General features: G+C 41.3%; 2 protein-coding genes and 1 long non-coding RNA gene across 10 annotated transcripts in view; 2 read left to right on the top strand and 1 right to left on the bottom strand.

Annotated features, from left to right (window-relative positions):
- The first annotated feature begins 1,506 nt into the window (after positions 1 to 1,506).
- Positions 1,507 to 5,999, top strand: LOC111449589 (tRNA(adenine(34)) deaminase, chloroplastic). The gene is made up of 4 exons (XM_023089546.1): positions 1,507 to 5,181; positions 5,257 to 5,344; positions 5,423 to 5,550; positions 5,653 to 5,999. The coding sequence occupies exons 1-4, from the start codon at positions 1,697 to 1,699 to the stop codon at positions 5,915 to 5,917; spliced, it is 3,966 nt and encodes a 1,321-aa protein (XP_022945314.1). The 5' UTR covers positions 1,507 to 1,696; the 3' UTR covers positions 5,918 to 5,999.
- A 758-nt stretch (positions 6,000 to 6,757) lies between these two features.
- Positions 6,758 to 12,663, top strand: LOC111449621. 8 transcript variants are annotated; one of them, XR_002711679.1, is made up of 5 exons: positions 6,758 to 6,915; positions 7,005 to 8,053; positions 9,905 to 10,995; positions 11,142 to 11,666; positions 12,235 to 12,663. It is a non-coding gene; the product is annotated as an uncharacterized LOC111449621 (long non-coding RNA). The 8 variants fall into 8 exon arrangements; XR_002711680.1 differs by having other exon boundaries at positions 6,758 to 7,201; positions 7,548 to 8,053; XR_002711676.1 differs by having other exon boundaries at positions 6,759 to 7,866; positions 8,026 to 8,053.
- Positions 8,237 to 12,669, bottom strand: part of LOC111449620 (phosphate transporter PHO1 homolog 1-like) — a 5,389-nt gene continuing 956 nt past the window's right edge. The window contains exons 2-14 of the mRNA XM_023089598.1: positions 12,292 to 12,592; positions 11,665 to 12,058; positions 11,542 to 11,590; positions 11,380 to 11,451; positions 10,947 to 11,076; positions 10,482 to 10,602; positions 10,155 to 10,404; positions 9,944 to 10,048; positions 9,775 to 9,819; positions 9,523 to 9,675; positions 9,120 to 9,404; positions 8,587 to 8,723; positions 8,237 to 8,481 (exon numbers count right to left, since the gene is read on the bottom strand). Coding sequence (XP_022945366.1) covers positions 8,391 to 8,481; positions 8,587 to 8,723; positions 9,120 to 9,404; positions 9,523 to 9,675; positions 9,775 to 9,819; positions 9,944 to 10,048; positions 10,155 to 10,404; positions 10,482 to 10,602; positions 10,947 to 11,076; positions 11,380 to 11,451; positions 11,542 to 11,590; positions 11,665 to 12,058; positions 12,292 to 12,592 — 2,133 coding nt within the window. The 3' untranslated portion in view covers positions 8,237 to 8,390. The remainder of the gene's footprint in view (positions 8,482 to 8,586; positions 8,724 to 9,119; positions 9,405 to 9,522; positions 9,676 to 9,774; positions 9,820 to 9,943; positions 10,049 to 10,154; positions 10,405 to 10,481; positions 10,603 to 10,946; positions 11,077 to 11,379; positions 11,452 to 11,541; positions 11,591 to 11,664; positions 12,059 to 12,291; positions 12,593 to 12,669) is intronic.

The following is a 12,669-nucleotide window of genomic DNA, read 5'->3' as shown; positions in this document are numbered from 1 at the left end:
AGGTTCCACATTGGTTGGAGAGGGGAATGAAGTGTTTCTTATAAGAGTGTAGAAATCTCTCCCTAGCATATACGTTTCAAAACCGTGAGACTGACGGTGATATGTAACAGGTCAAGCGGTGGGCTTCGGCTATAACTTTCTTGACCTTCTGGCACTGGGCATACACGGTCCTACGACATTGCGGAGACGTGTTTTTGGTAAACAGTCGCCCGGGCCTCGTCACTGTGACCCCCTTTGTGACGAGGCACCCCTTCTCTCGAAGTTACGGGGCTATTTTGTCGAGTTCCTTAGAGAGAGTTGTCTCGCTCCCCTAGGTATTCTCTACCTACCCACATGTGTCGGTTTCGGGTACAAGTGCTCTTTTGTTGAAGGTTGTTCGAGCTTTTTCTGGAAGTATGGCATGGGTTACTTCAGCATCGTAGCGCCTGGTACTCGAAAAAACAGGGGCACCTTGCGTCCTTGAACCAAATAACCATCTTTCGGCTAACCTAGCCTCCTCCGTCCCTCGAGACCAACAAGGGATAGTATAGGAATATTCACCTGTTGTCCATCGACCACACCTTTCGACTTGATCTTAGGCCCTGACTCAACCTCCATAGACGAACCTTGCAGAGGAACCCTTAGATTTTCAGGACATTGGTGATGTTACAAATGGTATCAAAGTCAGACACAGAACGATGTGCCAACGAATATGTTGACCCCTAAGGGGTGGATTGTGAGATCCCACATCAATTGAAGTAGGGAACATAACATTTCTTATATAGATGTGAAAACCCCTCCAAACGTACACGTATAATATCTACCGGGAGGTTAGAGTGGTGGGCAATGGGTGAGGTAAGAAGAGTCATAATTGTTAGTGGATAAATGTGGCTTTCATATTTGAAATGAGTGCTTAATTTGGACGTTGACAAGAACCCAAACAAGTTGTGAGTTTTGCTAACCACCCCTCCATATTTATCTTTCTTAAATTCAAAGCATCTCATTGTCCAAAAAACTATAATTATCTAATAATTATTACAGTGTTGCATGTCCACCATCTTTCACATCGGTTCGTCACCGAGCCACATCCTACTAGAAAAATAGCTGTAATGACTCATGCTCAACATCAGACGGGAATGATATCTAAATTTAACATCAAATGGCTTCAACATTCATTTGCATCCCCTGTATGGGCCAACACTGATCATTTTAGCATGTTTTATCCTTATTCACATGCTCTAAGAGATCACGAGTACACATGATTGCTTCGAGATAAACCCATTGAGCCATATGTGCTCTTCATTTATTTTAAGACTTTTTAAACAAGTGGGTCGTGTTCAACTATCATTTGGGCCGAGCCATGTTAATAACAGCCCAATTCTAAATATACCAATTGGGCCGGGTCGTATTGATATTAGCCCATTTCTAAATGTTATTTGGGCCGGGCCGAACCCATTTGAAGCCCAAAGATTTGACCGAAAATAACGTCGACGATGAGTTCTGGACTGTTTCACATCGGAATCGGCGAGTCAACTCACCGATTCAAAGCGGCGGCATCAACTCCATTGGCGATACATCTGAGTTAATCTATTCAAAATCCACACAGCCCCAGATGGTTGTTCTACTCTCAGTTTCAGCTTTCGCGATCTCTGAACTTCTCTTCAGGTGAGTCAATTTCCACCCATTTCTTTCACTTTGCTGGAAAGTTAACGAAATTATGTACAACCCTTATGCTAGCTCAACTTTATACTCCATCCGGAGTAAAGGGTATCTTCCTAATTACTTAAACGAGCGACCTATCTTCTTAAATGAAAGATGTAATGGAAACCCATTGCATCTTTCATCATCATCATCATGTTGTTCTTGTTGTGTTTGCTATGCATTTCCAACACACAGATTGCCTGTAGGCCCTAGCCTTTTATATGGGTCGAGGCAATCCACCCTGCTTAAATGGTCGATTTCTAGGAGGTTGATGTTGTGTGGCCGAAATCGGTTCTGTTATACGCTTCCGGAATATGGGCATGTTCTGGATTGTTGTGAGGTTCCTTTCTCTGTTGTTGATTGTAAGGCTTGTCATTGTAGTGAGGGAAGGAAATATAGACAATGTTGTTTGAATTCTGAGGGTGATTTTGAATGCGACGAATCGGATGGATTCGATGAAGAGGACATTGCTGAGGCAATGATCAGTTTGATAAGGGAGGGTTTTGGTAGTCAGGGGAAAAGTAGGTCGTCTAAGAGGGTGGAAGTGGGGAACCGAGGAAAGTCCGGAGCTAAGGAGAGTAGTTTAAGTTCGTCGAGAATAGTAGAACTCGAGAACAGGGCGAGGAGAGGTGTTGAGGATAAAAGGTTAAGTTCATTTGAAAAGATAAGAGTAGATAGAAAAAGAGAGAGTGGCGATCATCACAAGAAAGAAGAGAGGAAAAGCAAACAGAATAGTAAAGTCGGATCGATCGCGGTTGAGTTGAGGAAAAATGGATATAAACTGAATGGAGATCGGTTAGTTCATTCAAGAGGGGATAATCAGAGTTTGAGAAAAGAAGGGTCTACATGTTCATCTTATTATTCGCTTTCCTCCTCTGGGGATATTGAGGATGATGCTGAAGTGGAAGACAAGAACGTGCAATTCGTTGAGGAATTTTCCGGTGGGTACAGGTACGACTCCGTGAGTGATGTAGGAGAGAAATTAGATGGGCGGATCAAGGAAGAATACAAGAGTCAAGGAGATGATGAGAAGGGGCGAGAAGAGGAATCCGTGCAAGGTGATATTACAGAACGGAATCATTCTAATTGGCATTTGAGGAAGAACTCTGAGACGAAACCTAGTCAAGGATCAACACGAGTAACATCCTCTATAAGTGAAACCTCTGAGACGAACTCGAGATTGTCGAGGACTAGGGAAAGTGGTCATGTAAGTGCTTCAAGTTCCAAGAAGAAGTTTGTTGACAAGGAAGAGGAGTTGAAAACGGCGGCGATTTTGAACGAGCCATCGAAACAAAATGTATCACGTAATAAAGTGGGTGGTGTTTATATAAATGAAGGGAAAAAACTTGCTGAAGTATCAGAAATACGGCACGGTAAAGCTGAAGAAATTTCTCGATCTCAGAAACGACTTACTATTAAGAATGAAAAGCTAGAATTAGATGCAAATGTCATCAAGAAAGCAAGCAATAGTAGTCATGAATCTGTTCGTCCTGTCCTTCAAGAAGAAAGTTCGAGACGAACTTCGTCGGAAAATAGGAAAACCGAGAGAGAAAGGACCTCTCATCAGATAAGTCAGTCGAATGCAGTGATTAACGCAAGTGAAAGTACCGACGTACACGTAACTTCTAATCAAGAGGTTGAAGAAAGACATCATCAAATAGGAAATCATGCCATTGGGGAAATGGGTTCAACACAAAAATTTCTTCATCTTGGTGTTATATCAGTAGCCAAAGATGGTAATACCAACACGACCAACACCTCTGTTTCAAGTTCCGAAGTTAGAACACGAAACGAGGAACAAAATGCAGCATCAAACCTCGTGGCTAAAGACAAAAAGTCTTTGATGGTACATAAAGCTTCTCCGAGCGTTATCTCCAGAAAAGGTTCCCAAGATGCCACGAACGTTTCACTGCTTCACGGGACTGATAAAATATCTTCTACGTATTCTGAAAAAACATTTGAAAATAGAATCTTCGAGCAAGAAACTAATAGATCATCAGTGGAAAAAACTGTCAAGGAAACCGTAATAAGAACTGGTCGAAATAATCATCGTGTGGTGCAATCTGAATCAGGAAACGAGGTTAGAGATCATGCAACAAAGTTAAAAGTTCATGGATCGTTTAGTTCAAGTTCCGAAAGTAGTTACCAACGGATTGACGTGAATGAGCAAGAAAGTAAAGGCTCGCAGGCTATGTTAATGCCTCCGCCATCTCAGCTTGTAGCTAGAAATCCGCCACGAACAGATTCTACTAGTGAAATGGCAAGCCAAATAGTTTCGAGAAGAGCGTCAGGAAGTTCGGGTGCTTCCTACGTGCAGTCAGGGGGAAGTCCAGTTTTGCACAGCAAGTCCTACAGAGAAAGCGGGGTAGACGAGAGTACTGGGGAGCCAACCTACCTTGTCAATCCTGGTGATACTCTAGGTTCAGCTGACCATTTAGAGAGGTCGTCTGCACCGTTCGTTGGGGAGTCCATTGAGAAGTCCAGGAATGAACCGTTGATTTCCGAAATCCAGAAGGAAGACAATGTCTCTGAAGTAGATTTACTGCATGAAGAGAAGCATGGACAAAAGAATTTTGTAGATTATCAAACGAAGGACCATGACTCGAAGCTCTCATCACGGAGTTCGGGAAGCAAGGGTCCTTCTGATGAAATGTGGCATGTAATGGACTCGACTACTGAGCAGCAGCCTCCGAAAACTGAAGATCCTGAGACTAGTGCACATAGTGAGAATGCAATTGTCAAGAGAAGTGGCAGATCGTTGTGGAATGTCATTTCAGATATAGTTCGTCTCCGTTGGGCTTCACGTGCCGAAACCTCTGATTCAGCTGTAAGATCAGGTGGAAGAAATTCACCAAACGAGTCTGTTAGTAACGAGACATGGTTCTCTGGCCGTGAACATGAAGAAACTGATAATACAAGAATCGGAAGAACCGCAGTTTCTCAATTCACTTCGTCGGATCGGTTAGAAGAACCGAAAAATACATATCACGAAGTAGATACCCCTCCTTCCCCAAATGTAATGGGGATCGAGCCATCAAGTGAAACTTTGTTAATTTCTGGAGAGGCGATCGTAACAGATGGTAGGAAGGTTGACGTTATTTCTTCTGGTTCGGATATCGAACGGTCATCATTACAACTGTCTCCCCGAGGTTCTCTCGTTATCGATGAAATTTCTCATAGTGGTAAAACGGATGCCTCTGCAAGCAGCTCGGCTGAGCGGATGGGGCGTTCTTCTGATGCAACGTTACTAGAGATATCAACAACTGGAACCAAGGATGGGGAAGTGAAACAAAGGAAGCTTCAAAGAAACAAGCAAGTTCTTAAAGATCGATTTGACGAATGGGAAGAAGCATACATACTCGAGACTGAGCAGCGAAAAATGGACGAAATGTTCATGAGGGAAGCGCTTGCTGAAGCCAGGAAGGCGGCTGATACCTGGGAGGTGCCTGTGGGAGCAGTATTGGTGAAACATGGAAAAATTATCGCTCGTGGCTGCAACCTGTAAGTACTTCAACAGGACGCCTATCTCGTTCAGTTAATCGCTTTCGTTTGAATGTTGACAAGTTCATATTGTAGGGTCGAGGAGCTGCGAGATTCCACAGCCCATGCCGAAATGATTTGTATTCGGGAGGCTTCAAAGCAATTAAAGTCATGGAGACTTGCTGTAATGTTCTGTTACTAATTTGATCACTTACTAGTTTAAGGGGCTGTTTTTGACTTAGACCATTTCGTACGTTCACAGGAGACGACGCTGTACGTGACGCTTGAACCGTGCCCTATGTGTGCTGGAGCGATACTACAAGCACGAGTTGAAAACCTTGTATGGGGAGCACCAAATAAGCTTCTTGGAGCTGATGGCAGCTGGATCAGGTAAGCATTTTACTACCAAACTTCTTGGAGCTGCTATCTTAGGTTCATCAATGGATACTCATCCATTCTCGTTTGCTCTGTGCTTTGTTTGAGTCTTTACAGACTTTTTCCTGATGGTGGCGAGGTAAATGCCTCGGAACAGGCTGAGAAACCTGCTGCACCTGTTCATCCGTTCCACCCGAAAATGACGATACGACGAGGTATATTGGCGTCGGAATGTTCTGATGTAATGCAACACTTCTTTCAGCTAAGGAGGAGAAAGAAAAAGAAGGAAAACACTCCACCTCTGACCATTGCTCATCATCATCATCCATCAAAATTTATTTCTAAGATGCATAATATTTTTCACATATTGTTCTGTTTGTAATGGAAATGAGATGATCAAGAGACCATGTGTTGTTTTGTATGTAACAATAAGCTAAAAATCATTATCAAAACACGTGATTGTCTGTACCAATCCAAATTTACCCCTAGCAAATATTGTTTAGGTTTTGCATTTTTAGAACGAATGTTTAGTTATTCTCTCTAGGATCTCACCGTGGTAGGTCTATACCCTTCGAATCTCACTCTCTAGGATCTCACCGTGGTAGGTCTATACCCTTCGAATCTCACTCTCTAGGATCTCACCGTGGTAGGTCTATGCCCTTCGAATCTCACTCTCTAGGATCTCACCGTGGTAGGTCTATGCCCTTCGAATCTCACTCTCTAGGATCTCACCGTGGTAGGTCTATGCCCTTCGAATCTCACCCCTTTGAGACCTTACGAATCTCACCCCTTTGGGACAGGTTTATGCCCTTCGAATCTCACCCCTTTGAGACCTTACGAATCTCACCCCTTTGGGGCAGGTCTATGCCCTTCGAATCTCACCCCTTTGAGACCATACGAATCTCACCCCTTTGGGGCAGGTCTATGCCCTTCGAATCTCACCCCATTGGTGCAAAAATGTCCTCCCCTTTGGGGCAGGTCTGTGCCCTTGCCCTACTAAAAAAAATGTTCTCCACCCTCTCTCCATTTAAATAAGCAATAAATTCTCTCGTGTCCATACAAGTTTGGTTTGGGGACGGGTAAAATGGACACAAGAAGTAGTTGGGTCAACATCTTCCCATATTCTACCTTTTCTTCAGGTCAACATCTAATATTAGACCTTTTTTTCAGGTCAACATTCCCCTCGTTTTCTCAAGAACTAGTTGTGTAAATAGGGCTTAAGATTTTAGATAATTATGGTGACTTGAAAGTTCATAATGCTTTATAGGTTTCATTTCAAGGCCGTACTGTTCTAGGCTTCGATCATAGGACCAAAGCTACCATAATTGCAAGCATTCGAGCGTAATCCAGCATCATCTTGCGATACTTGGGCATCCGTTGGTTGAGCATTTATTAGAAGATTAAACTGATTCTAAACAATTTTTTTGATGACTTTCACTTGATGACAATCTCTTCCTTGGATTATTCAGGAACTGATGAACTGCGACATGAAATCATTTCCTTCGCAAAAGATTACAAGCGATTTAATGCCACAAATTCGGTTGTCTTTGAAGGATTTAGAATTGCAAAAGGGAGAGGAAGAGATGGAGAGACAGATAAATCGCAAAGAGAGCGCAATGGAGAGGAAGAGAGACCTTACCTGTTCTGCTGCGGTGCCCTGATGAAGGTGATCGATTTCAGAGCTTCCTTTCTTAGTTTTGTTATATTAATCGAGAGAGGTAGGAGAAGGAAATTGTTTTAACATGTAACATTGAAAATCATATCATAAACATCAGCGCAATCGCCAATGGCGGGCGCGCGCTTAACCGCGCGACTGTTTGAGCGCGCCTCGCCAGCTCAAATACTCGATGTAATTCCAAAGTTGATCGTAGCATTGACAATTTTACAACACAATAGAACAATGAAATACAATGGTGTAGCACCAGTTCGTACCTGAACGAAAAAAAGCCCCCGTTCGTAAGCTAATCGATTCAGGAGCCTCTTCGTCCTCTGTGCGGAATTTCTCTTTGCAGATCCATCGTCATCGCCGGAATTACTATCCAGTAACCGCAAGCATCTTACTTCTGCAATACGAAAGATTGTGCCCCTGGAAATGAAATGCCCAAATTTGGTTGCGCAGCAGAGAAAACTGTACAAAAGAAGAACAAAACGACGGATGTTTTTAATGGTTGACCTAATGAAGACGCCACTCATAGATGGATGCGGCCGAGTGTGAGAAGAATTGAAGGTCTGCTTGCCGCTGCCATGGATGCAGGTGTGGCTCATACAGTAGCTCCCGTCCTACTTCGCCAACGACACTTTGTCCTGATAGCAGCAATTGGCGTTTAACAGGTACATTAATATTTTACATCGACCATTCTTCACATAATTTCATGTTCATAAGATTGTGAATATTGATGATATCCACTTTCAGTAACTTGCAGCGTGATTCCTCAAATTAAGACTCAATTAGTTTAATTCTTTCATATCCAAACAAAGTTTATGTTTCAGGCAGTGCTGCATCAGGGATGATTCTCAGGTACATAATGCTTGGTTATTTTCTGCTGCACTTTTGTTTGATGCTAAAATTGTGTGTATTCTGGTAAAATCATAGCTCATACTGATGGAGAAGAACATGATAAATTGTTGTCACAGTTGGTTTTACTTGAGAATTAACACAACTGTGGAATTTTGAATGGTTTTCTTTTCATTGGTGAAAGAAAAAAAAAAATTGTATACAAGTATATGAACTGAACCACAAATAACAAGAATCAAGTGACTTCCTTTCTGATGGTGAAAGGGGACAATAAGATTCCTCCGGAAACTTTTGTTCAGGCATTGATTCGAATTCCGTCTGTGACTGTTGCTGACAGGCATCAGTCTACCTCATCAACTTCATCAAATGGAAGTGGTACTGGATTAACTGCTCTAAATTTTCCAGCATTATTGAGATGCTCATTCTCCAACCTGGGCCATTACCAGAGATGCTTATTAGAGTGAGCAAAAAGAGGAAGACTTAAACAGTTGACCGTCTTAAGCATACCGATAAACCTAGAAGTTTGTAGCTTTTACCTGAAAAAGTTCCACAGCCCTCTTCTAATGACTTCAAGAGCTGCTAAGAATAATCCGGTAACTCTCGAGTCGACATGTCCAAAAGTTGAATGGAGAACAGTTTGCAACCATGCAAGCCTGAGAATAAAATTCAAGCCCTGCAAACATTCCAAAGATTTTGATAAGAATCCACTTCATTGTAGGACGACCTAAAACAAGTGAAAATTAATTCACTTCTAGAATGTGTACTTCACAAGACACCTAAAATCTTCCTATATTCTACAAAGTATTGGGTTCTGTTTCTTTCATATCAGAAGTAGATTGAGAATATTGCTATGAACTATGAGCCAATGAAGAGGAATTTTCCGGAATCTTTTCACTTTCTTCCCTATCTTCCATAGTAGCCATGTGGATTATGTTCAGAAATTCAGAATCATTTTGAGTGCTAAATCTCTTTCGGTTGGTGATTGATGCCACATTAGTGCTAGTGCCTATAGACTTTCTTCTGCTAAAGTTTTTTGAAAGCGAAACATGGAGTGTTATCGTGACTGTACCATGGAGACGTAGTAAATGGTCTTTCTTCGAAGCATTAAATCATTCCTAAGCCATGGATTTTTGGAATTCACTTGAAGCAAACCCCAATCCTTTACAAAGTCCCAATACAATTGGTACACAGTTGCTCCACTTGACATAATCACCACTAGACATAACCATCCAACTCCTTTGGTCTTGTCTTTTTCATATGCCACTTTGGACCCTGCAGCCAACATTGCCGAGACATACTTTCCTAGATTGACGAGGTGGCTTGTCTGCCCTTCATCAAACCAGCGCCTTGCACACTGAAAACGCATAATGCAAAGCCTTGTTATGCTTTGTTAAGAAAAATATAGTGAAAAAAAATGTCAATTATGAATAATATAAAATTTTCACACTGCAACCGGTGACTGAATCCTATACCTGCATTGCCCTCCAGTAGTAAGGTAGAAACGAAACTGCATAAGCGAGGTCTCGGTAATGCTTGGCGTTCATACAGTAGTTGTAATTCTGTGTTTTGTAGCTTCCTGTTATGTAGTAGCAGGCCATGTACTCGAGGTTTCGTAGCATTGGGATCTATACCGGGAAACACAGAATTAGGAAAAGTCATTTTCTAACAGATCTGTCATGCCTAGTAGTTCAGTAATTTGTAGCTAACAATACTTATTTATATACCTGACTACATAGTTGGTCTGCCATGAAGAAGTCCAACATCAGTACCTGCAGAAAATAGTTGAGGAAGTGATGAGAACATTATAAAACTAAACTCGACTTTGAAAAAGAGTTCTAATGATGCATGGTGCAGGTAAAATGATGAGGGGAGGATAATTGGAGTAAGGATTACCTTGTAGAGAGGTGAAAAGGCTATATTTCTCATCACACGAAGGAAACGGTAGCGGCTTGATCGATAGTAAATGTTGAAGGGGCACACAAGTAATAGCAAGAAAAGCTGTAACATGAGGAAAAGATTTCGAAAATCACTTGCCGAAACTTGACTGAATAATTACAAGCCTCAGAGATAGAGACAAAAGTACGCTTTCATGTTGAGAAATTACCAGCAAGAGAAGGCCAGGTATCACTTGAACTTGAGTAATAGAGTACCCTTTTGAAAGCAGTGCCAAATGAACAAACATTACCCCCATAACAGCAGTCATTGAAGTGGTACAAATCAAGAACACATCTCTGTATTTAAGTTCCTTTGTGGCTGATAACTCTAAAATGAAGCTGTAATTTATTCGAGTCTTTCTCCAGGCAAAGATGTTGCAGCCATACAGAAAGAAATGTAAGAACATCAAGCTGAACATGCTGCAAACATGATTCATCTTGTTAGTTACCGTTCATCGACAACGAAAACGATTAAGAAAAGATCTACAAATACTTGCCTGAGTACTGGATATACAGTCTCCATGTACAGTGAGAAAGGGTGCCTTTTGTACGTCCCCATGATATGAGCCATGATAACATAACCCACGAGTAGTGCAATGAAACACCCACTGAACAGTCCTGTTCATGGAAAAGATTATCTTTACTAACTTATGCATAAATGGAAAGTTATTAACGTTCGAACAGTTACTGTTTTTTATGGTTAACAACTCTTGAGTGGAGTTCAAATTTCAGCCTCATTTGGTGAACCAGGGGACAATTTCCTTTTTTGTCCAGTGTCCACCAAAAATAGTGGATTGAGCAATGCCCTTTAGTTCAAAGTTAAGTGGTGTGATGTGGCAGTGGCAGTGCTTTTGGATTTGTTTGTTCATCGATGTCTTCATGAATGATTGGTTAATAGACGCTAAAGATTGCAAGGATTTGCTAGGCAAGATCTCCTGAAAATAATGTGTTAAAGAACTCACCGACTATGAACGTAATGCCGTGTGACTCTTTACGCTGTTTTGGTCTAAGGTACTTCATGGCCTTCCTTTTGTCTTCCTCAGCAAAGTTTTTGATAAATAACTCCTCTACCTCATCTGCTAGCTTTATTACCTGTCATTTCAGAGACTTTAGTCCAATTTTTTTTTACCTGGTTCTAAAGTTTCTGTATGATATAGGTGACTGACAGACAACCATATCTGGCTCCAAAATTTCAGAATTTGAAGCTACAGTGCAGACAAGACCAACTATGAGACCAATGGCCACTTCACATTGTCTGAGAACTTTCTGAAGGGAAGTTTTCAGCCGCTAATGACCTAAATCTAGACATGATCTAATCATAAAATCATGCAAAGATGCTCTCTTTGTTTTAACTTTTTAAAGTTTTTGATTTTCTAATAATTGTACTGAATTTACCTTGTCTGAACTGTTGAAATAGGAACTTTCCACAACTTTCAGATAAATGGCAAGAACTTGTTTTCCAGTGACCTGCAAAAAAGCAGGATCTTGATGATTACAAGCAGGATTTTCAGAGGCAATGATGAAGAAATGAATTATCAGTGCAACATTGTTACTTACTTTGTCAAACTTCTTCAAAATCTTTATGAAGGCAAGCTTGTTCAACTGCCTGAAGAATGATCTCACAGTGATCAAAGAGACATTAAAAAAACGAAACCTCAACAATCTGTTCTTCATTATTACCTGTAAGTTTTGAGAAAGCCCAACCCTTTGTAAAGCTCAACAAAAGCTCCTTTAATCATCTTCTCTGCATGGTGCACCCTGGTCTTGTTAATGTGAAGTTTTGTGCCTTCATTGGATTTCTTTGAGTTCGTTAAATCTTCCTTGAATAAATGGCTTATGGCTGAGAAAGTCCGAGATGGGGTTGTCAGAGGAATGTTCATCTTTATGTTCTTCCCTTGAAAACTTATAACTTGACCCGAGACGGATCTCCATTTTGGGTCCAAGCTTTTAGTTTTCGTTGAGTTTCCCATTTCTTCTGATCTTGGAGAGTCTGAAAATGCCAATTCAGTCTTCTCCAATTCTTCATTGATATTCTCTTGGGACTGTTCTTGCTCTGTTTTGTCCTTATCAGACTCTGCATATCAAAAGAAAACGTAAGAACCATAACAATGAAGCATAACATGCAGTTCCTTAGAGATAAAAGCCATAAAAACTTCCTTCTTCTACAAGTTGACTTAGAGTTTGTGACATCTTCAGATGAAAAGTACAAGCATTGGATATTTTCTAATTAGAGCTACATTATTTTCTCAGGAACTTGGCAGCCGAAACTTTTGCTTGCATTTGAAACAAGGCAAGTTGATGAATTACCACCAGAAATTGTATAGGAGATGGAGCCATCCTCCTTGGAATCCGGCGTGATATCTCTGGTCTGGCACCGGTGCTGGATCGCCGTCTTCAGGTCAATGAGAATCTCCAGTTGTTTCTTCAAGCTCTCTCCCAACTCCATGAACTCTGTCTCCTTTGTCTTGAAGAATTGATTCACCTTATTCAGCTGGAAATCCAAACATGAAAAGAATTCCTTTGCTGCAGCTGTATCAGCAAATTGTTCCAGCAGCTCTGTTTCGTACATGTCTCCCTTGCTAACAGAGGAAGCAAGTTTCTTATGAACCTGTTAGAAAAAGATATCAAATTCATGTTATATTACTACACACACAAATACACAATCATGCAAAATGGGGGGGGGGG

This window comes from Cucurbita moschata, unplaced genomic scaffold, assembly GCF_002738365.1.
Source record: "Cucurbita moschata cultivar Rifu unplaced genomic scaffold, Cmos_1.0 Cmo_Scf00011, whole genome shotgun sequence".
Lineage (NCBI taxonomy): Eukaryota > Viridiplantae > Streptophyta > Magnoliopsida > Cucurbitales > Cucurbitaceae > Cucurbita > Cucurbita moschata.
The sequence above is the reverse complement of the archived record's forward strand: the minus strand, read 5'-3'. Positions and strand labels throughout refer to the sequence as shown.